At 36.3% G+C, this 21,476-nt stretch overlaps 1 protein-coding gene across 1 annotated transcript in view; it reads right to left on the reverse strand.

Annotated features, from left to right (window-relative positions):
- The window catches only part of CFAP47 (cilia and flagella associated protein 47), a 266,976-nt gene that overhangs the window by 204,142 nt on the left and 41,358 nt on the right, over window positions 1–21,476 (reverse strand). The window contains exons 25-32 of the mRNA XM_033053233.1: window positions 20,839–21,031; window positions 19,310–19,519; window positions 10,078–10,178; window positions 7,901–8,023; window positions 6,909–7,158; window positions 4,988–5,194; window positions 2,015–2,108; window positions 1,343–1,483 (exon numbers count right to left, since the gene is read on the reverse strand). Coding sequence (XP_032909124.1) covers window positions 1,343–1,483; window positions 2,015–2,108; window positions 4,988–5,194; window positions 6,909–7,158; window positions 7,901–8,023; window positions 10,078–10,178; window positions 19,310–19,519; window positions 20,839–21,031 — 1,319 coding nt within the window. The remainder of the gene's footprint in view (window positions 1–1,342; window positions 1,484–2,014; window positions 2,109–4,987; window positions 5,195–6,908; window positions 7,159–7,900; window positions 8,024–10,077; window positions 10,179–19,309; window positions 19,520–20,838; window positions 21,032–21,476) is intronic.

Consider the following 21,476-nt stretch of genomic DNA (forward strand, 5'->3'; position numbering starts at 1 on the left):
ACACTCATACTATTAATTTTGGTGGGGTTTTGCCCTGTGTCATATACCTGTGAATACTACAGCAAATTGAAAGAACAGAAAAATGTCTTGCTTTCTGGAACCATGATTACACTTTTCCACATTCATGTTCCCATGTGTTCTTAAGCCATCTTCAGAACATCTTGTCTCAGCCAATGTACACATAGTGTTTCATCTCTATTTTTTATTCTGTTTTCCCAATCAATAATCACATAATCAGAGAACAGTTGAGGTTGGGAGAGGGCTCTGTAGATTGCCTGGTCCAAACCTCCTGCTTCAAGAACAATCAGAGTGCTTTTCAAGGATTGCATTCTGCTGGGTTTTGGATACTTCCAAGAACAGTAACTCCACAAACCCCTCAGGGTACCCATTCCAGTGTGTGACCACTGTGACAGGAAAAAAGGTTTCTTAACTTTAAAGGCATTTCCTGCATCGCAGTACATGCCTGGTGCCTCTTACCATGTCATGAGACTCTACTGAGGAGTCTGGCACTGTTCTCTTTATAACCAACCTCCCCTCAGGTACTGAAATATATCTCTTAGATACACCCACTGCCAAAGCCTTCTCTTCTGGTTGAACAGTCTCAGCTCTTTCAGTCCCTCCCTAAATGACAGATGCTCCAGTATCTTAAATCACTTGTGGGATCCTTCATTGAAGTCACACTCCAGTACATCCATGTCTGACTTGTACTGGGAAGCCCAAACATTAGCTTTATTTTTAATCTATTTTCCATCCCTTGAGACAGAAATAAATAAATTTTTCTTTAATGCACATAAATGCTACTAATCAATGATGAACATGTAAATTTTACTTCAGAAAAAATGACGCCCCGTTTTTTTTCTACCATCAGTAAAGATAAAATTGAACAAAAATTTGAGAAGTCTATACTGACCAAGTTGATCATATTTTAAAAGGAATAGGTTTTATTAAAAAATTCTTAGCTGTTTAATGTAAGGTAACAAATGCTACAGTTATACATTTAGGCAATTATGTCCAGTGAATAGGGCTTCTAAGCAGGGTAACACAAAAGCGTGACAGAGTTTTCTTTACTTGCACTAATATTTATATAACATTTAATTCTACAAAATGAAGACTGTTATAATATAACATTTCCTAGTTGGAACATATTAACACAATAATAAAGTTTTAATGAAACTTAAAATATTCTCACTCTCTCTTTTTCTTTGTTAGACAGAACTTAAGTACTTACAAGTATTTAGTTATAAAGATGTGTTTGGAAAAAAATAAACCTCCTATATTCCACAGATCTTTTTCAAAATAAAGGTTTGGTTCCTCAGAATCTGGTAGTAAATCTGCAGTTTACCTTGTACATCTGCAGCAGCACGTCTGTCCAAGCTCGTTTGCTCATTGTCTCAAACGTTCTGTTATCCAGAACAAAACTATGCTTGTCACTTAATTTGCCTGAGCTTCTTGTGCTTCCTCTCTTCACTTCAGGTGTGAAATACTTCAGATAAAAGGATGAGAATTTTTTTCAATATTCATTTCATCAGTTTGGATAGGAAATTCACAAGAGGACAATAATGAATCAATGGTATAAATGGGTGATAACATCTACTGTAATGCAATAGTGACCAACATTAAAACCATTTGCAGTTTGCTGCTATCTCAGGAATAAGAACTATAATAAAGAATTGACAGGATTTGAAAGCAGTAATCAGAAAACAGGGAAAACACACAAAATATTTTTCTTAAAAATGATAAAATCTGTATGATAATGTGATTGCTACTTAAAAACATATCCGTTGGACATTAATATCAGGTATCAACAGTATCAGAAGGAATTGAAAAATGAGGGAGACCAATGGAAATGCTGGAGTCAGTTTAAATTCCTACTTAGTCTTACACATGTGCTTAGATTTCTGCAATCCAAAACATCACCACAGTAAGAAGACTCATGGTCCACCAAGAATTTCCACTAGTATTCAAAGGACTGAAACTAAGCACATGAGAGACAACCAACACCAAACCTACTTACCCTCATTCCAGTATTCACTTCAGTCCATAACTCATAATCTTCAGGTGTAAGCAGAAATTCTGGCATAACATGAGGAAGACATGCTCCTTGGCTTCTGAAATCACAAAGCAGGAAAAGTTAATAGGAAAGATAATTATTTTTACGAGAAAACCAATTTTTTCAAGTTCTTCAACCTTTGTGTAATCTCCTCTATCTCAATAGCCTCTGCACTAGAGATGCAGGTCCATTAATTGTTTAGATGAGCTTTGTGGATAGAAACCCATGTTCAATTCCTATGGTTACAACTACACTCTAAGAGAACATACTACTCTGCACAGATTGACTTCTTTATGAGCATTGCTCCTCCATGAAGGATTTATTATAAGGCAAAACATCAAAACAAATAATATCCATTTCCATGTGAAAGCCAGTATTGCATAACTTCAGCAGAATTAAAACTTGATGATGCTTTTATCTGTCTGCGGTTTCATATTTATTAATGATACTGGAAGTCTAATGGGGGTAAGCAAAGGTATTTCAAAACTCACAATGGACCTGCCATCTCTTCTCAAGTTACTTCTAAATGTAACAAGGAAAGTACTTGTTGTAACAAAAGGCAACTTCATTAAACGAACACCAAAAAACTTGATTTCCAAGTGAAGAAAGACTACTCTTTCAAATGACACAGTTAAAACAAATGGGCTGGAAAGAAAGGAAAACAATGTCGAATTTTGAAGCTCATTTTTCTCAGGAAAGTGGAAAAAGCTTCCTGACTTTTAGGTCAGGAAGATTGTCATAGAATATCTAGATTTAAATTGTTTTCTGAGTTTTTTAAATGGTTAATGGGAATACAAATTAAACTAGCATTTCTTCTTACATAACAAGTCTTTCATTCAAATGAAGTTATCATACTGTTCAGTACTATACAGGTCAAAATAAATTTAATTTGTACATGAAAAGTCAGTTTGCAATTAAGATCATGACAAGTTATTACTCTTCTCACAGAATTATATTTTTTCTAGTAAGACTACAATTTCATTTTCCATATTTTACTTGGAAAAATATTCTTTGTATTTTCAAATTATTGAAATTTCATGTTTTATACAATTATCTAGCATATTTTTAAAAACAAAAGTATTTTTAGCAGGGACACAAAAATAGCACCAATTTAGCAGTCTGGTTGTAAAACCACCGTGTCTGAAATTCCCATTTTCCATTAACCCACAAACTCCATTCCATTAAATCCCATTTAAATTTCAGCTCCTCCCAAATGAAAAAATAAGAAAGCTATACAGTAATACTCTCTTCAGGTATCCAATCCTTCTTTTGATGTTTTTTCTCAGCAAATACATTGGAATAGGTGTAATCTATAATCTTCATTCCAAGAAAAGCATGTAACAAGGTTACATGTCATCATAGCAAAGCTCAATATAAGTGAATGTTCTCATACTGGGCTGCATTTTGCTACCCAAGTGTTTGAGGGACACTTTCTTAAGAAAACTCCTCTTCATTCGAGTTAATATTAAACATGAAGCCAGTTGTCAAAAAAAAATATTTTCACACTGTTAAGACATTTTTTCTGAAGACATAGAGCTTGCTACAAGCTGGTAGTACTGTAAAACACCCAAGCTTTTCCTTTACTGCTAATGCACCAAGGAAATCTTTGACTAGAGTACAATAAAACTGATACTTGAAATGTTCACCTGTTTTGGCAAGTGGGAAATCTGAAATACAAATTATGCTTTATTTGAACCATTCTGGCCAGAAAATAGTGGCTGGTGTAAGAAAACCAAGAACTGTCTGCTGACTTTCCACAAATCGCAATGAACGTGCAGGAACAGCAGATCACAGATAAATTACTCATATCTCTGGGTTTAGATGTCTGCCCATCATTACACACAGTCATACCAGCAGTGCAGATAATCAGGCATTTTTGTACTATGACCTATAAACATCTGTGAGGAAATGCAAATATTCTAGATGATCCTGAAATGCATAAGTAGGAAAAGCAGATCCACAAATGAGGGGCCACAAAGAAATCTTACAGAATTCACACAAATTAGGAGAGGCAGAAAACTAACAGGATGTGGTAACATCAAACACAAAATGAGAACCAAATTAACTATAGAAGAGTTCAGGTTGGAAAAGACCTCCAAAATCATCAAAATATAAGCAAAGGAGTCTAGTTAGAAATGCTTTTCTGTGAAAACCTGTGGTGTTTTTCTAGGCTTGGTATGGATTACAACTTCACGTCTGATCATTTGACCTCAACAACCATCAGTCATCAATACATTTGTGTACAGAAGCACTGGATTTAGCCTTGACCAACTGTCTGCTGCCTCAATTCTTCTCTGAATACATCCATGAATTAACAGCCAAAGCTCAGTTAAACTGATGGCTTTTATTAAAATTTTGATGTTAAAGAGCTTGAAAAAAAATCTCAAGAAACACATTCAAAACACTTTAGTAGTTCTTTCCAATTGCTGTTATTTTTAGCAAAAAGGATTGAGATCCACTTATTCCAAAACTCATCATTTTAAAGTATTCAACAAACATCATGTATGCTAGTTTCAAGATGCCTAGATTCCTGGAAAATCTCAATGGGAAGACTGCCCATAAGAGTCATCAATTTCCACCAAGAGCATCAGTGGAAAGGCGCGATGATGAATGAAAAACTTCATCTGACTGTCTACTGAGTCTGCCTAAGAAGAAAGGTTATGAGTCATCTTTTGCAATTAAGGAAGCAGAGTTCCTGTGGAATTCCTGTGTTGGATATTATCCAACCAAAGGACACTCTGATTAGTGTAAACTACAGATACCCTTGGTAAAAATAAATTAAAGGTTATAATACATACATCTTCTCTCACAAAAAGTATAAAAGAAACCCTAAACCCACTGTATTACATCCAGTTAGAACTAGGCTTGAAGTATGCTAATTTTAAAAATTGGAAAGAAAAGGTGCATGCATGGATGTCGCACCATACTTGTACTTACTTAAGGAAGGACAGCAATTCAGAATGCTGCCAGTGAAGCTGGAACATTCTTTCCACTGGATCAGAGGACAATGACTGGCTCACTGCAATGCCTGGGATTGGTTGCCCATTCAGATGCACTAACATTTCATAAAAGCCCTTATCTTTGTAAACCTTTCGTTTAAAATTCTTTTCTGGTGTAACAGTTTGCTGGACTATACACACATCACTAGGAGAGAAAAAGTCTTTGATATTATTTTTTTAAACGCACGAAATGAGCTACAATTACATATATCACAAGGCTAATTTAACAAATCATGAATTAAAAATAGAAGCAAGGAAGGTTAAAAAGTACAGCACTTTTTTTGTCTTTACAGAACTTTCAGAATAAAGTAAGGATTTTGAAGTGCATGGAATATTTATTACTTCATAAATAAAAGCTCTCTGACCAACATAACTTGGATTTTTATCATGTTTTAAAATGTCTATGTGATTGTTTCCCAGGAGAGTGGCTTCTTCACTATTTAGTACCAACTTAGATAAGATCAAATAAGTGAGGCCACCACAACTGATAGACTCCCAGGGTGCTTGCAAGTCTCTTGATTATAAAATACAGTAATTTCACGATTATAAGCCACATCATTTTTACTAAAACTTTGGTCGGAACCCAAAGTGCAGTTTATAATCAGGTGCGGCTTATATATGGACAAAGAACGAAAAGTTGCTGTTTTAGTTTGGAGGACAGGTGTCTGCTGAGAAAGGCAGGAGCTTCTCTTTGAAATGGTGAATGTAAACCCTCTCTCTCCAAATTATTATAATTTTGAAATCAAGGGGCTTTCAGGCAAAGATATGGGAATTAGGAATAACAGTTCTTTCCTAGGGAAATTAAAATAGAAATACAGTACTACAAAGAAACAAACTCCAAACCCTGACAAAGTCAGAGTACAACCTGACACCCGTCAGGCAGGGTGTTGGCAGCAGTCCCATTCCATGGTGGCTGCATCCTCCTGCAGTGACAGATGTGGCTCAGTTGGAGCAGTGCTCCTGTACAAGGTGCAGTTTCCCTCCGGAGCTCCAGTGGTGATGTGGAGAAATCCGGTTTTTCTCTGGAGTCCAGTGGAGAAAGGGGCTCCCTTAAATGTCCCAAAACCTCTGTTTTATCTTGGTAAGAAATGTTGGGCTCTTCCCCCTGGCTGGAGCAACTTCCAATGGGATGCAGTAATTTTATCAGTCCCACAGTGGGACTCAATGGCCATCAGCAGAAAATGACTGGCTGGAGGAAGGATGGGTTTTGAATAGATAAAGAACAATGCCCTGCCTGGTTTCAATGCATGGCCCATTAGCAGAATATCTGCTGTGGAGATAAGGATCACTGCCCCCACCCTCAACAGATGGTGATAGAACAGATACCTTTTATCACACTCTGTATTGTAACTTGTGGCTTATAATCAGGTGCGGCTTATATATGGACAAATAACAAAAAGTTGCTGGCACCTGGAAGTGCAGCTTACAGTCAGTGCGGCTTATAATCGTGAAATTACCGTATTCTTTCTCATCTGTTTCTTGATCTTTAGATTATGTGGGCGGAAAAGACATATTGTTAAAGCACATACTTATCCCAAAGAAGGTACAAAGACTAGAACCGTTTTCACTCTCTGAGGAGAATCTATTTCAGTTAAGAAGCTGATGTACAGTTTGAACTGCATGCTTAACATACATCACATAATGATAGGCAGTATCATAGTTGAAAATATATTTTAGAAAGTAAAAACTAACACCTGAATGACATTTTCATATAAGCACCATATAGAAGCTACAATTTTGATAGAAAACCATGCATTAGAGTGTGTTTATATTCTTTAGATCATATTCAAACCACTTGAGTAGATCAGTTAGCGTGTTATGAAACAGACTGGAGTTAGCTCTAAGCAGGCATGAATTACCATCTCAGTGAATGAGGTATTGAAATGGGATTTTGTCCCTTAGGCCAGCCAAAGAGTGTGAACCAACTCTTCACTGCATCTAGGGTCTTTTCATAGAAGGTGTACTCCTCCTTATCTTCATCAGGAAAAAATGATACTTCACATTTATTTCCTATCCCATCACTTTGACTGTCAGTTTCACTCTCTTCACTTCTTTCTTCACTCTCTTCATCTTCATATTCATCACTCTCATTTTCATCAAAGGTACTCTCTGAATGATACGCAAAAAATAAAACATCCAGAAAGATTTCTTATTTCCCCATTTTTTGTCTAGTACAAAAATTCACACACTTCAAAGAAAAAAAACTGCCAGACAACAAATGATCAACTTATTTTAGGAAAAAAACAACTTAAATTACATATATATGTCTTAGGAATAGAACAAATGATATATTGAAATCTAATTTCACCTTCAGAAAAAAGCATTACCATTATCTAACCAGCAAAAAATAAGGCATGGCTTACAAAACTACAGCCAGAATCTTCAAAGGATCAGTTTCACACACACAGTTCCAACAGACACAGCTTTGCCTGTCAGTCACTGCAAGTTCACTTTAACAGTTATTATACAGGTACAACTCCCACTACATCTGTAAGCCCTTTCTCCCCTCTGTTAGGGGAGAAATTCCTAAATTCTGATCTGTTCATAACTTATATATCTTAACAACTATTAGTTGTTAACATCAACAACAATATCATTGCACAAAAAGGTAACTTAAAAAAACCCAATAATTTTCCTTATAGCACAAATAACTTAGGTGACTTTTGAAGTCACCTAAATACACCCTGAAGGTTTATTTTAATACCACTGTTGCAGTTTCATTAGATGATGCAAAAAAATAATTGAATTAAAAAAAAAATCTGACTGGGATTTAAGAAGAAAAAACAATATAATGTGGAGAAAAGAGGCTCATTCTTTTTTAAGATCATTGATTTTATGTGCTGTACTATACCTGAATCTTCAAAGGTTGAGCCACTAGTTCCGACTACAGAACCTGTGGAAGAACTTTGCGAAGGTGATCGTGGTGTAAAACTTGGCTGTAGAACAACTTCTCCACTGCTGAAGTCTTTATTGTCTGTAAAAAAAAATTCAAGCTGCAGTTGAGAAAACATATTTTAATGTCTGTGATCTAAAAAATTATAAATTAATATCTACTTCATGCTTCAATTAATCAAGTAACAGCTCTTATTTCAGTTCTCATAAAAATCTTACTTTGGTCATTAGACTAGGGTCCAGGAAAAATTTCATGCTTTTTTTTTTTTCTCCCATTAATTGTATATTCTACATGATGCATCTTCCTACCAGCTGAAAAGCACCTATCAGAACAACGCCAGTTCAAGAATTCTGTCATTAAGAAAATATTCTTAAGGACTCCTTGTTCATAGCAGTGTCATGAGTCTCAGTACATCATGATCAAGCTCTTTTAGATTCAACAATACATATTCTACAAACCAAACTCAGAAGTAAACTTTATAAACCCATCAGTTCTGAAATAACAAATTTTCTGATATTCTCATGTTGGCCTAAGATAGGATTAGAGGACCCTCTGTTGTCAGTCCAAAAGAAAAGAGATACTAAGTGTAGTTTCCAGAGAAGCAAACACACCACTAAGAGAAGGAAGACCTCTCTATGATTATCTTTTAACTTTTGATTGCTGGAACTGTTATTTTTATCATCTGTAGGAAGTAAAACAAGAGCATGATGTCAGAGTGGAAGCAAAACCTTCCTGGATACCTTTCAAAGACACTGTGTTGTATAGCTATGGTTTGGTCACCTTAAACAGCATTCCACACCAACACAGTCTATACAAAATCACATTAAAAAGACAAGGAATTTAGCAGTAATGACTTGTTTCAAAACTGACACAAACTGAGGTGTGAACAAAACCAATAAGCAAGTAGTGCAGGACAGAAATATCCCATTATTAATGGGAGATTATTTATTATAAAACCATCACTCCACTTTTGGCTTAATCCTCAAAAGAAATCTACAAAGCATCTCTAAGAAAGAAGTTGGTAAAAATGGTCTGTTGGTCACAAAAAAAAATAAAAGAAACAAAAAATTACACATGAATAAAATATAGTATTTTTTTCTCCTTCTTATTTTAATTTAATTTTGCTATGATCCCTGAATGATGTGGTACCTACACCTATCTTCTTCCATTTGGGTGAAAAAGAGTAAATCATTACCTGTCTTCTTGCTAATCCCTTTCTCAATTTTCCAAGTATCAATTCTCTGTTCTCTTAAATACTCTGAGTGACACATTTACTTTAAGTTAATGCAGTCTTAGAATTCAGTCTTTGATGCTGAATCTGTCTCAGATCCAAGGACTTACTTCCTTACCTGAAAAATGTCGCTATTTCATCAAAATACATCAGATCACATATACAGCTATAAAAAAACAATCATTTACCCCACATTGAACCTGCTTTAAGCAGGTTGGACCAGATGGCCCCCAGGGATCCCTTCCAAACTGAATTACACAATGATCCCGATCTGTTCCCATAAACACAGCCACACACAGACTACAGATCACTGAGGCAGCAGAGATGGGTTCAGGAGGGAGGACACAGGCACAGATTTAGACAGAGGTAGGCAGGCAGGGAGACATAATGCAGATAAAAATATTTCTGCTCTCTGACCACAGGTTTTTATTAGGTCTTAAAAGATAGCTGTGCCCTTCTCCCTTCAAGGACAGGAGTTAAAAAACCCTGAAAACTATTCCATACAGGAAAAAAAGATCACATTTTAAAAAAAAATCATGTGGTTTCTCTTTTGCTTTCTTCAAAACATATGAACACTTTCTATTAATACAATTCAAATTAACTTATTCTCTAATGTTTTGGTTGTTTCCCCTATTTATATTTAAAACACTTCACAAAACATTTTGTAAGATTTCAGTTTTCTCAATATTTTTCAATAAATATTACCAAACCATTTATATAACTTGTCCTCATTTTCAACAAGAAAACTGAACGAATAAATGGTTTTAAAAGTTTAATTGCAATACCCCTGCAATAAATAAGGGAAAATGCTATCTTGACTATCACACCCCTGTTACCACCCTGAAAACACTGCTAATACTATTAGAAATAATACAATCTCAGAGGTAGAGTGTTGACTGCTTACTGCTTCTCCAGATAATTTTTTGATCAGAGCAGTGCAATGCCAAGTAGGGGTATAAGGTAAGAAGACAATTATCTGTTGTTCCAGCAACCAGAAATGAGAACCTGTTGAAAACAAAATACAGAAGTTACTATTTTCTATTTACCAATGGTAATTAGAGTATTTTTTCAGCACAAGAACAAAAAATAGAGTGAAGGCATCAGAACCCATTCATTCTTCTCTAATGGTTGAACAGATTACACAGGTGGGACTGCATCTTTCAAAATGCTGAAGTTTAGTATAGTGTTTCCACTTCCTAGTTTTACTATGAGCATGGTTGTATCATCAGTCTGAAAGAGTCAGCAGAGATTTAATTGAATAAATTAATTCTGTATTTCTAAAAATAAAAATAAAAACTACTAAAATTACAACTGACATTAATAAGTCTCCTAAAGATGCCTGCTAACTTGCTAAATAACATGTCATATAACTTTTGACAAGGGAAATTTTCTTGAAAAGCAACTTCTATTTTGATGTAGCATGTATTCTATAAGACTTTACAGAAATGTCAAAATAAATATTTTAAAAACTATAGATTCAATTTAAAAACAATAAGGTATTGACTACTGTTGCTGGAATATAATAGAAATTGATGTCCATGCTCTGATGTTTCCTAGACTGTCTGTTCTACCTGCAGCAACATTATTGATGTGCAGCAATCCACATTTTAACCCTCTTTCTGTACTTCACCTCAGTCTCTCAGAGTGTAGTCAACAAGCAAATGACGGCCATCAATGCAACCCTGGGAGCCATCTGTATTTATGTTCTTAGCTCATTGCAACTGACAGGTAATTAAACTGAGCTTAGTCCTATGTTATTAAAAGCTAGGTTTGAAGTCCTCATTTACTTATTAACTAACATTAATTTTAATTAATTGTTTTGACTAAACAGTGAAAAGTAAAAAGAAAAATGTATTTTAATAATTCAAAGAGCATGTTGATATCCATCTTGCTTTAATATATTGAGAATTATGCATATTAAAAATATACCTTGAGCAGAATAAATGAGTATATTTTCTACTTCCTTGAAACAACCTAAGAGAAATTTCTATTTATTGCAAATTTAGATTAATATTAAAAGAGGTCACAAGACCTCTCAGATTAATTTATTTATAATATGACAGAATTTTTGTGGAATAACATAACCAAGGAAAACAGAAATGTTTCAAAAGTACCAGAAATTAGTTTTGTTTCCTCATTCATACTTCGTTCTCCAAACACAACATTCTTGGATATCGCTTTCAAGGCATCTTAAATAAATAAAGGTTCCAACAAAATCCATAGCCAACTTTCTTATAGGTAAATATTCCCATTGGGCTTCCAATTTGATAGCTGACAGTCATTTAAGTAAATAATCCAGCTTTGCAATGCTTTGGTTTGCTCTTAGGAAATGTTAATCCTGCTGGAACTTGACTGGGGGCAAGGCAAGGGCTCTGTTTCTTGTAGCAAACGTCATTCTTTCTGCTTTTATTCAGCAAAAAATCTCAGCAGCAGGGCATCAGCAGGACAGATGGCTGTGAGAGGTACATCTACACCTATCTCTGTGCATAAAGTGTACATTTGTACATGCTCAAAACAAGTGTCAGGGCTTGCCTGTTCTACCTTTACCAAGCCTTTTAAAGACGCACAGGGTCAACAACTACTACACAGAAAGGTTTGCAACTTCCAACTCATGACTTTACTGTGATAAATGACAGTTCTCAGTACTCTGCAGGCACACAGGTGAACTTCAGACAACTGAGTGAGGGGCAGGAGGGGAAGAAAGCTGTACAGAGGTTAATGAAAGACAGCTCTCCATGAGTTTTCTTTCTTACATTAAAGTAACTCAGATGTCTGTATTATCAGACTCAGTCAACTTCCTGATTTCTCAGTTTGAGGTGAGCACCTCAGCCATTTCCATCCTAAATGCCAGTTTGGCATTCAGGGAAATCCTCATTCATGCTCTGATTTGCACAGTAATGTAACACAGAAAAGTGTGCTTGAGAACAACTGCAGTACATCTGAACCACTTACACAAATTCCATGTGTGAAACTACTCAGAGCAAAGGAAGTAACTGTGCAATGCAGAATGTAAAGAACAGCCCCAAACCAGATCATGTGTGTACAAATAAACCCCTCAGAGCTCATGGTGCTGCCTCAAACAAAGCTCCTCCCTGTTCTATGGATGTGCCTTGCTGGCTGCTGTGGTAACACAGCAAGAGACACAAATGCACCCAGCCAACAGCAAACACAATGCACACACTGAGGAGGAGGGGATGGATCTGCAAGTCACCAACTGATTCTGCAGCTGATATTGATCATGAGGATTTAACTTCCATGACTGTGGCTGCAGTGAGCACGAGATGGTGGAGGTCAGGAATGAAGGATGTAGGAGGGACTGAAGAAGCTGCTGTGTGGGGAGAGAACTGAGGTGTCAGTGTTTAGTCATGAGAAAAGAAGGCTCAGGGAGATCTTGTCTATGTGCACAAATATCTGATGGGAGAGAGCAAGGAAGGAGACTCTTCTCAGTGATGCTCAGTGAGACCACAAAATGCAGAGAGTACACACTGAAATACAGGAAATTCAGTCTCATCATAAGAGAAGAAAACAAACCAAAATCAAAACCGTGAGAGTGGCTAAACACTGGAAAAGTCTGTCCAGAGAAGGTTATGGAGTCTAATCCTTTTAGACACTAGAAAAATCAACTGGGCAATAGAGTTGCTTCTTTGAAGGGGGGAAAAGATGATCTCTGAAGGTCTTTGCAACCTCAGGCATTTTGTGATAATAAACATCAACTCACTTATTGGCCACCTGTCCACTTATCATCAGTATGTATTTTATTATAGCATTTTCCAAGAAGTGCTATTCAAAATAAAATTCAAGAATGAGTCTGTACCTAAAGATTTCATCTGAGATTCAAATAATGCCATTCTATTCACAAGGACACATGGCAGAAAAGCAAAGGTGCTAGGAGCTAAGTACTTATCATAGACTTTGAAGAACTGAGTCAGAGGGCACCAGAAACAAAAGCATGCACACCAGCATACAAATACAGAAGAGAGACAACAAAGACATGCACATTCTGTATGTGTAAAAGTATCTTGCACCACTGACCTTTACTTACATCATCATTAATGAAATGATGTTACAAAACTAGGAGTCTTGTACAATGTATTTATTTGTATTTGAAGCAGAGTTTAATTAAATAATAGAAAAGTCCGTATTATTCTGTTGGAATAAAAGGTACCTGTATTGCTAGCAAATCTGAAGTCACTAAATACATTAAATTATTCAGTGTATTTGGTTTTATAACGCTTACTAAAGCAAGTAAAAATTTGTTATCTACATGAACCATCATTGCCACTGCTACTCCAGTGTTTGTTCCCTAATGCATATTTCCAAAGAACACAGAACAGGAGAACAGCTATTAAATATATTGTGTTTACCAACATTTGATCACCAGAAGTAAAGCTCCAACTGTGATGACAAAAAATACCATTCAACACTCTGAAATAAAGCTTATATAAGAAGTTCTTTCACTTCTCTTAAAGTAACACTGGGGTTTTTTTCCTTAATTTATTTATTTTAATGTTTGTGAAATGACAAAATAACCCAAATCAAAATATATTTATCCATTTTTAATCTGCTCTATGGCATTTCATGTGTATCCTAAGTACAAACAAGTGATCTGTTTTGTATCAGTGTAACCCAAATGTTCTAAATATGTAGGTATAGTTAAATAACCCTTCTTCAATAGTATTCATTAAGAAATGCAGACTATCACTACATTTCTAATGAGAAAAATGCAAATCCATTAGCATCTAACTGACAATTCCTGTCACAACATCATTTGGGTAAACTAAAAAAAAAATATTTAAGAGACTCTTACACTGCTAGTTTAGGAAACAAAATAAATTGCTTGCAGGATTGATTAGTGACAAAAGAAAACTTTACCTAACAGTGTGGCATTTTACAGATCTTTAAGAATAAAAAACAAATTAGAGGCAGGGAAGTTGCAATGTAAACATTAATAAAGACCTGCCCTCCTTCTTTCCCTCAGAAATCCTAGAACAGATCCAGAGTTGATGGAACAGGAAAAAAGCAGAAAAGATGACCTATGCCAGCTCTGTCATTACTATTCTCAAATAAGCAGTTCCCCAACCCTGAAGGGATTTTATCCTTTGCAGCAGGAGCTCAGGCTTCCCCAGTAACCAGCATAATACAACAATGCATAGCGGCTGACACATAATTTCACACTACATGTAAGACTTGATGCTTTCCCAGCTATTACTTTTTTTTTTCTAGTAGCAGCAGTGACATTAGCACCTAATTTCTGAATAAAAGATGCTTCAGCTGTCAGGGACCATCACAATGGCAGAAAGCCACAAGCACAGAAAAGAACAGAGTGATTAATGGGTTTGGACCATCCTTGTTTTCAAAAGCACTCCCAACTATCTGAGGTAAAATGCCAACATATTCTTAGGTCAGATGAATGCTGCAAAGCAGCATGCAAATATCAAGAACTCCAATGTTTCCTAGCTCCCTGCTTTCTCATGTAATGGGAATGATAGTGAAAGAAATTGGCAGCTCCTGTTCTCCCAGGCATGCCAGCAGAGTGCATGGATTTCACATTTGCCAGCAGTGCCTATTAAAGAGATGGATGGTTTGGGCACATTTCCCAAGAGCACAGGGAATGTTTTCCCCTGTGAGACACTGAGAGCTGATGGACTATCAAAACAACTGGAACCAATCCATAATTGGGTTAGTGACAGTGTCTCAGTTCTATCATATTGTTATTAGAGAATAAATTCCCTGACATTCTCTCTTCCTAAAGTTCAGCCATGAACACTGTGAATAAATTCAGAAATTTCCTGAGTTTCCATAGCTTCCCAGAGGGAGAGGGAGGGGAAAACTGCAGAACATGAGAAGAAAAGACCTCAGCAGACTTGTGTTATCGATGACACACCAACTCATCTACACCACATGTGGGGATTTTAATATATTTTGCCGCCCAGAGCACATTTTCTTTGATTTTTTATTTGCTAGTTATTTTCAGAAGTAGTAAGTTAAATGTTACTTCAATCAAGATGGCAGAAAAATTTATTTTATGCTAAACTCTTTGTATAATCATCAAATTAAAATATATAATAACAATAATCAGAGAATAAGTATATAAACATACCATGTTTACAGAGGTATTCATTGGGTTTTTTTTCAAAATATGTGTCATAGCTAAATATTTTTCCCATTTATTAAATACTTGCTGAAGATAGTCTAAATCTTATGTTAACTTTTACTTCTGAATTCCTATCAGTCCTGCGTAAGAAAGAGTCATTTCTTCTGCTTTAGAGTCAAAGGAGCAAAAAGAAACCATAAAGATTTAAAGTAATATTAGAAATTAACTGCAAATACTCATTTAAACAGTCATTAAAAGAACATTAGTGCACTTTCCTATGTTCCATTTACTGGAATCTTTGCACACAGTAAATTGTTTCATGAATGACAACCATGTATCTCTTCAATTTTCTTTTACAGTTACATTTAATATTGTTTTATTATAAAACATGATTGTCTGTTGTCTTTCAAATGTTTTCTGTAAAGCAGCCAAATCCAACATTATCCATTCTCTAGCCAATGTTCGCTTTGTTTTAAAGCACAAAAGTCATTATTATTTAGGACTAAGTATCAGCTACAGGAATCAATCCTAATGACCTTTTAGACCTGAATTTAGAAAAGTAAAAATACTACAGAGCCTAAGTGCATTGAGTGTGTAAGGCCAGGTTTTGGTAGTGGGGGGGCACCAGGCGTGGCTGGAAGCTTCCTCCACCTCCATCACAGCCAGTGCCAGCCAGCCCCCCAAGGCAGATGTGCCAGTGACCAAGGCTGGGCTGACTAGAAATGGTGGCAAGACCTCTGTGATAATACACTTAAGAATTTTTTAAAAGTTATGGCACAGATGTAATTGCAGCCAGAGGAGAGTGAGAATAAGTGAGAGGAGCAGATCTGCAGACACCAAGGTCAGTACAGAAGGAGGAGCAGGAGCTGCTCCAGGCATCAGAGCAGAGATTCCACTGCAGGCCCTGGTGAGGCTGTGGTGAGACATCTGTGTCCCTGCAGCCCATGGAGGGCTCAGAGATGCACAGATCCACCTGCAGGGCACAGAGGGCACAGGGATGCACAGATCCACCTGAAGCACAGGGAGGGCACAGGGATGTACAGATCCACCTGCAGTGCACAGAGGGCACAGGGATGCACAGATCCACCTGCAGGGCAGAGAGGGTTCAGGGGTGCAGAGATCCACCTGAAGCACAGGGAGGGCACAGGGATGCACAGATCCACCTGCAGGGCAGAGAGGGCTCAGGGGTGCAGAGATCCACCTGAAGCACAGGGAGGGCACAGGGAGGCACAGATCCAGCTGCAGGGCACAGAGAGTACAGGGATGCACAGAGGGCACAGGGATGCAGAGATTCCCCTGCAGGGCACAGAGGGCTCAGGGATGCACAGATCCACCTGCAGGGCACAGAGGGCACAGGGGTGCAGAGATCCACCTGCAGCCCATAGAGGAGACCCAAAAAGGAGCACAGGGATGCTGAGAGGAGGCTGTGAACCCATGGGAGCCTGTGCTGAGTAGGGTCCTGGCAGGGACCTGCAGCCCTGTGGAGAGAGGAGCCCACCCTGGCAGGACTTGTGACCCTGTGGGGGACTCAGGCTGGATCAGGCTGTCCTTGAAGGACTGCACCCCATGGCAGAGGGACCCACACTGCAGCAGTTTGGGAAGGACTGTTGCCCATGGGATGGACTCACTTTGGAGAAGTTAATGGAGAACTGTCTCCCATGGAAGGGAGGCCATGGTGGAGCAAGGGAAGGACCCCTACCCCTGAGGAGAAGCAGAAACAACGTGTGACAAATTGACCCCAACCCCCATTCCCAGTCTCACTCCACTGCTGGGGGAGAGGTAGAGCTAAGAAGGAGGGAGGGGTGAAGGGAAGGTGTTTTTAGGGTTGTATTTTAGTTCTCATTATCTTGTTTTGATTTTTTTTAGTAATAAATTTAATTAATATCTCTAATTTGAGTCTGTTTTGCCCATGAAGGTATTTGGTGAGAGGTGTCTCTTCTTATCTCAACTCATGAACTTTCCATTATATCCTCTCTCCCCTTTCCAGTTGCAGAGGGGAGTGACAGAGAGGTTTTGCTGGTTGCCTGACATCCAGCCAGGGTCAAACCTATGGAGTGTCTTTCTCCTCAATACTCCTGCTTTGAAATATGCCTAGAATTAGTTTTGCTTAGAAGTGAAGGCTTTTTTTTCTAAGATGCTGTAGAATACAATATTTTACCAACCTCTGAAAATCTTGACTTGCTGATTTTAATAAGAATATCCCACAACACAGAATAAGAGCTGAAGTTCAGAAGTTTCATTCAAATCATTTTAAAGTACATATTATCACTTTGAAAATGGAAATATAAAGAGAGAACACCTGACAAATTAATACACCTTCAACAACTCATACTGTGAGATTTCATGGCCTATTAAACAGTCCAGGAACTTTTTCAAGACCAGTTAGCTTTTATAGGTGTTATAAAAGGTTATAGGTTTCATTGTTTTATTATTAAAGATTGAGAAGACCCTGAAATCTTGTATTTCTAAAAGACTCAAATTAACAAAGCAGTTCAAATTCATTGGATACACATTTTGAAACAAATTGCTCAAATGCTTAGATAATTAGGTGAATCAGGTTTGAAGTTTGAACGCCTTGCACAGGGCTCCCATGGGGGCTGGCAGGAATGAGGGGAAGATATTCAGAGAACAAGAAATTGCAGCCACATATTATTACAGAGTTCAATATCAAAGCACATAATAATAGTAACAGTATTATCCAGACTTGGATAAATGTATCCAAGTCTGGATAAATTATCACAGACTTTATTAGAAGAATAAGGAAATGGTCAGGATTACAGAATTGGGTGCTTACTCAGACTTTTCAAAATGAAGGAAAGAACTCTTTCTGGTTATGATAAAAATAATTTCATCTGAAACTCAATATGCATAATATTACCACACTGACCAATGACACACACGTAATTCTTTAATTTCTGATACTGTGTTATTTCATCCAGTTTTGCTCAGGTTTTATATCACCTGCTCCTAAAGCCCACCCACAACTCACCTGGCTGCCAGGAAATCCCATGTACATTAACAACCTGCTGTTACAAGTTCTGTCCTTTAACAAATACTTTATTCTACATTTTAAAACCTGGCAACAATTCTAAGATGATTTGATGTTCCAGAGCATGAATTTTTATCAGCCTCACGAGCAGGAATGGCTGTTAACGTTACCCAGATGACTTTTATTTGCTATCTTTTTTTAAAAAATACATTCAGTTTGCCTTAAATTGAGGATCTTATTCTTTATTTCCTTTTAATGGCAAATATAGAAAAAAATTTATTACACAGAGAAATTTTCATTTCTCTATAACAAGGTTTGAGAAGCTGTTAGTGCATCATGTAAAAAGTTATTAAAACTAAATATTGTGCCTGCTCAGAAGCTACATTTCAGAGTAGATCATAAGCTTGAATTATCCTTTTCTTGTAATCACAGCAAGCTTTAACACAGATTTATGAATCACACTCCACACAACGATTAAATTCTAGAATTAAATAAAATTAATATGAAATAGATTCTTGGCTGACAATCTATACAGAAAAATGTAAAATATTAACCCAGAGAGCAGCAATAACTTAAAGATCAATAGCCCTTGCATCAAAATAATGTAAAATTCAGTTCTATGTTTAGAAAAAAGTTTGTTCTAAGCTGCAAGGTGGAATTATTTTTCCCTCAAAATAGTTGCTTTAGTGAAAACAGTAAATACAGGAATGACTTGAATCACAACAGTGCCTATCTTTCTTCTTGCATACAGTCTCTCATCCCATCCCTGGCAGAGCTGAACAAAAGGTGAGTTACCAGTAGATATGAACGAGATCTTGAAACCAGACCTTAAGACAGACACTTCAATGAATTTTACCTTCGAGATCTGAGCTGAATTTTTTAGTTTTGAATTTTCATTCAGTTGAAAAAAAGAAATAAATGTCTATCTTCCATTTTCATTTTTTTCAGAGGATTATTGTGTTCCTTTACCCAACCCTTGTGCATTCTGTGTGTTATCTCCAACTTGGTCAGTCTGGAACCTTTCCCCAGGTGAATTTGAATTGCACACATTACCTGTTTTCTTCTTCATCAGTGAAGAATATTTCCCTTAAAAATGACATTGGCTTAGATGATCTGAAGCAGATTCGGCAAGTCAGTTCATTAGCTGCGCCATCTGATGAAAGAACAATATCTTGTCCATCTGGGAACTGCACAGAAAAAGGGCAAGTCCTGGTACCATCTGGATGTTCAATCTCAGGAAGTTTAACTCCAATTCGTGATGGCCTGTGTTAAACATAAATAGTAGGTGTTTGTGGTCACAGGATTGCAGTAATAAATTCATAGATTCACACATTCACAAAATTCCTTCACAGCTGAATACAGAATAATAATTTAGTTCTAAATTGCAAATCAAATGAAACTAATTTAATACAGTTCTCCCATCATTTAGATGCTAGTTTGTTTTCTTTGTATGACCCACAATTTCTGAACATCCAAATGAAAGTGCTACTAACTGTGCTACAAAAGGCATAAAGAGTTTTCTGCAACTTAAAACCTTCATTAGCGTACATTAAACTGTACTGTTGCACAAATAAATTTAAGCAAGTTATAAATAGAAATATTAAGGGGAAATTTGTGAAGAGGCTGAAGATGCTTCAGTACATAGTTATGCAGTCATAGGTTTCAGTTCTGAAATAAGAAGAGCAGTCAGTCCAGGCCATGTGGAATCCCTTCAGTTCCAACCACCAAGCTACTGACAACAGATCCCTTGATAAATCAGTACAACTCAGACAAGATAAGACAATAATAATCTGAAGGGAATTTAATTAATTTACGACAAAAGAAAATCAATTCCATACTGAAATGATACCTACATAAGCATAGCAAACAAATATTACTGCTCTTTACTAATTACAAACAGAAAAGTTGAATCTTACAAATTGGAATAGTGGCAATGCTAGCATGTAATACATTATACAAAGACTACAAAAAGTCTCTTTTAAATTCAAGTAAAAGGATAAAGTTAGTGATCCACAGACAAATATAAAATATATAGTTTTTTTTATTGTGACAAGTGTTAAGATTAAAACATTTCTGCTGTCCTTTCCAATAAAATCTCACATAGGAAGAAGGGAAAAAAGAATACCAAAAACTGCAACCCCACCAACTGTTCAAGTAGCTAAACCTGAAACCAGTGGAGTACAAAAAATAAAATAAACAGAAAGATTATATGTTATCACAATGTGAAATATAGAAATAAGATTTAAAACATTAGTATCTGACTATAGGCAAAAAAATTCTGGTAAGTTTCTGCTTTTAAATTTTTTTGCTATCCATAGTAATTAAATGTTTCTAATATAAATACATATAGTGAAGATATCAGAAGACAGACACTTCATTAAGCAAGAATGTTTGAGGGCAAAACACGGGCTTATTGAATATTCAATATTAATTAGATTAATTTTCTCTCAAATATACAGATTCTTCTGCTGAGCAGAAAATTAGTACTAACCCTCACAAACAAATATTAATTCCCTTTTTCAGAAGTGAAAGAAAAATAATTATTCAGGACTTCTGTAATAAATTTACTTTGAGATTTTTACCTTACAAAATCCTGTGGAGTGATGGTGATGACTGCTTCAGTTTGCACATCCAGAGGAACTGGCATCAGCATTAAAAAGGGGGGACGAAAAAGCATTTTTGGTGACCTCAGTGTGCCAGACAATGTTAGCACGTATGGAAATGGATGATCATTTACATACAGGGATATTTCAGATGTATATGTCCCAGGACAAGCTGTTGAAAAGGTTTAAAAATGTATATGTTACCATAAAAACAGGAATGTAAAAGAGTTATAGTAAGAGGTTTGGGGTTGGAATTTTTATTTGTTATTAATTTTTTTTTATTTAATACTTCTTTCTTTCTCAAAGTGTAATTTTACATAACACAAATATTGTATCAGAAGAGTATTTATTAAGAAATCTCAGAACATTTGCCTGTAGCAAACCAGAAATTCACAGTTTTTTAACTTGTCAGAATTTTTTCTGAGTTCTAAATGAGTTCTAAACTCTAAATGAGTTTATTGCATTAATATTCCATTATATATAATATCAATACAACAGTAGTTAATTAAGAATTGCAGTCATACTTTGAATTACACTAATTGACACAGTGAATGTTTATTTTATAAAGGAGTAACTACTGGAAGCATCTGACTGCCAAGACAAGGAAAAGTTGGTGC

This window comes from Catharus ustulatus, chromosome 2 (genome assembly GCF_009819885.2).
Source record: "Catharus ustulatus isolate bCatUst1 chromosome 2, bCatUst1.pri.v2, whole genome shotgun sequence".
NCBI lineage: Eukaryota > Metazoa > Chordata > Aves > Passeriformes > Turdidae > Catharus > Catharus ustulatus.